We start from the raw sequence: 3,341 nt of genomic DNA, 5'->3' as shown, positions 1-3,341 counted from the left end.
AATGCATTGAGTTGCTGCCATGTGATTGGCTGATTAGCAATTTGTGTTACCAAGCAATTGAACAGGTGTACCTAATAAAGTGGCCAGTGAGTGAGTGAGTGAATATGAATATATATATATATATATATATAGTTAAATACAACGCTTAAAATTAATTGCCACTTAATATAATAATTATATGAATATATTATATGACCTAATATATTATACCTGACTTACATTTCACTGCTGGTCATATATTCTCTATATAACCATGTATGTGACCAATAAAAATCTTGAATCTACATGAACAACTACAATTAATATAATATAAATCTAATAAATAAGTAGCTGCAAAAGTCGGCCAATTTTGTCTCTAATATTCTTTGATTATAAACTGCTTTAATTTGGAGTGAGAGAAACGGGGGAGTGGCTTCATACAGTCTATGATTGCATCAGATGTCACTTTGCTCACAGCTGATTGGTCCAGTTTGGGTTTGCGATCTCTAAACCAGAATAAAACCTGCTCGGAGCAGGGTAACGTTAGCCGTGAAGCGTAAGTTACCATGGTAACGAAACAAGCTCAAAACCAACCCACCTTCTTGAACCCGAAAACTCAGAGTTTGCTTAAACTAAACGTGAACTTATCTGGGTAAACCTGAAACCGGCTTCGTGCTACAGGCCACAGATCTCACAAGTACAACATAACACACTATCAGTTCTTGGTTCATAAAGTCACACATGACGAAGTAAATTTAACTGAGAAGTGTTTGTGATTCACTAAAAGAACCGACTCTTAAGAGTGTTTACTGAGGAATCCGACTTCATTCGTCGCGCTATGTTTTGATTTCTTAAAAAAAAAGGCTTAACCCTTATTACACCCGTGTGTGTTCGTGTTTTCACTGCATTTACACTGGTGTGACATTCGATCTGTACAATTTGTTTTTTTCTCATTGACTGAATTCTTGTTCATGTTAAACTGATTCACGATTATAATGAGACGCATCTTTTCTGTTACTCGCGTGTGAATGCGCTTTACTCAAAATAACATTAATTAATGTTGGATAACGCGTTACCATGTTATACTCAATAATAGATTAAACCATTTAACAGTTCTTGTAAAAAAAAAAACTGAACAGTCTGCGTCGATTTTAATTACTTAAATGCGTAAAACACCAAACCTTTCTTCAGCCGAATCACAACAGATGCAGGAACACGGCGCGGTCTTTTGACGTCTTCTTCTTCTTCTTCTTCTGTGGATTTATTGGCGGGTCGCATACCAGCTTTTAGGTGCATACCGCCACCTCCTGTGCTGGATTGTGAAGTGATTTCACTCTAGGTATACAGGTGCATCTCAATAAATTAGAATGTCGTGGAAAAGTTCATTTATTTCAGTAATTCAACTCAAATTGTGAAACTCGTGTATTAAATAAATTCAATGCACACAGACTGAAGTAGTTTAAGTCTTTGGTTCTTTTAATTGTGATGATTTTGGCTCACATTTAACAAAAACCCACCAATTCACTATCTCAACAAATTAGAATACTCCATAAGACCAATAAAAAAAACATACCGCCACCTCCTGTGCTGGAGTGTGAAGTGATTTCAGTCTAGGCATATATTATGAATTCTATATGCTATTCTTAAGTCCACTATTCCTAATGAATTTTAAAATTGTCTTTATTATTTTACCACATCCTTGTTTTGTGTTTAATATGTTGCAAATTGAAAATTCATTACATCCTAAGTTCTGTAATTCTCTTTGTAGTTCATTCCTTTCCTGTTCATACCTAGGACAGAGTAACAACACATGATCAACTGTTTCCCTTACTTGGCATGTTTCACATAATCCAGTACTGTGTTTTCCTATTAAATGAAGTGTGGAATTAAGTTTTGTATGACCCATCCTTAGTCTTGTTAAAATGACCTGATCTTCTTGACTTACCCTGTTTTGTATAATATAAAAATGTCTTCCTGTTTTACAGTCATTCCAATACCCTTGCCATTTCCAACTGCAAGTTTCTTTAATTATACTTTCCCCTCCATCCTGCTTAGTGAAACTGAAATAGTAGGAGTATTCAGATTAATTGACTCTTTAGCCATTTTATCAGAATTTTCATTTCCTGGTATATCAACATGCGCTGGAACCCAAACAAAATTAACTATTATTCCAGCATTTCTTAATCTATACAATATATTCATTATTTCTATAAAGATATCATATCTAACAGTTTGAAGACTGGTAAGTGATGCCATTGAATCTGAACAAATCACTACCTTATTTGGCATCACTTCTTCTACCCAACTAAGTGCCATTTGAATTGCCACCATTTCGGCTGTGTATACTGATGTCCCATCCGTTAACCTTCCATATTTTCCGATTTTAAATTCTGGAACATAGAATGCAGATCCAGTACGACCTCTGGGTTTCTTGAGCCATCAGTGTATATTGGCAGAAATGCATAATAAACTTTTCTGATATATTCTGTTGAATGGGCTTTGATATCAATGTCAATCTGTCCTTTTTGAATATATTCATGAATTTGAAAATCAACTTTAGGTTGACTGAAAAACCAAGGAGGTATTGGGGAAATTGTAACTGTTGGTGAAAATGTAATATTATTTAGTGACATTTTTGCAGCCCAATCCTTTACTTCCCATGCAAACCCTGTTCCTGTTAAGTTCATTGTCTCCCAACTCCCCTCTAATATTGATTTTGTAGGATGATCTGAATTATGCCCTTGTAAATTGATCCAGTAAGCAACAGATAATTTTTTACGTCTTATTTCTAATGGGGACTCTCCTGTTTCAACTTGCATTGCTGAGATTGGAGTTGTTTTAATTGCACCTGTAATACATCTCAAAGCTCGTGCTTGAATAAGATCTAACTTTTTAAGCATACTGATTGAGGCAGATCCATATATAATACACCCATAATCTAAAACAGATCGTAGAAGTGCACAGTATAAGGTGCTCATTGATTGTTTATTTGCCCCCCATTCTTGGCCTACTATACATCTCATTAGATTTAGTACTTTACTACATTTCTTTTCAATGTAGTCAATATGGATTTTCCATGTTAATTTAGAATCAAACCACAGACCTAAATATTTAAATTTTGTTACCCTTTCTAATGGTTGTTTATATAAATAAAGTTTAATATTTTCTGCGATCCTTTTTTTTGTAAAAAACTGACAACACGTTTTGGATATAGAGAATCTGAATCCCCATTCCACTGACCATTTCTCTACGCCCTCTATTGCTTCCTGAATTTTATGTACAATATATTTAACATTTTTCCCTCTCTTCCACATTGCTCCATCATCACCATATAATGCTGTTGAAATTCCTCGATGAATTCC

General features: G+C 34.6%; 1 protein-coding gene across 1 annotated transcript in view; it reads right to left on the bottom strand.

Annotated features, from left to right (window-relative positions):
- Positions 1 to 1,722: 1,722 nt before the first annotated feature.
- The window catches only part of LOC107730197 (E3 ubiquitin-protein ligase MGRN1-like), an 8,763-nt gene continuing 7,144 nt past the window's right edge, over positions 1,723 to 3,341 (bottom strand). The window contains exon 5 of the mRNA XM_016540953.1: positions 1,723 to 1,769. Within this exon, the coding sequence (XP_016396439.1) occupies positions 1,723 to 1,769 (47 nt within the window). The remainder of the gene's footprint in view (positions 1,770 to 3,341) is intronic.

This window comes from Sinocyclocheilus rhinocerous, unplaced genomic scaffold, assembly GCF_001515625.1.
Source record: "Sinocyclocheilus rhinocerous isolate Xijiao unplaced genomic scaffold, SAMN03320098_v1.1 scaffold2233, whole genome shotgun sequence".
Taxonomy (NCBI): Eukaryota; Metazoa; Chordata; class Actinopteri; order Cypriniformes; family Cyprinidae; genus Sinocyclocheilus; species Sinocyclocheilus rhinocerous.
The sequence above is the reverse complement of the archived record's forward strand: the minus strand, read 5'-3'. Positions and strand labels throughout refer to the sequence as shown.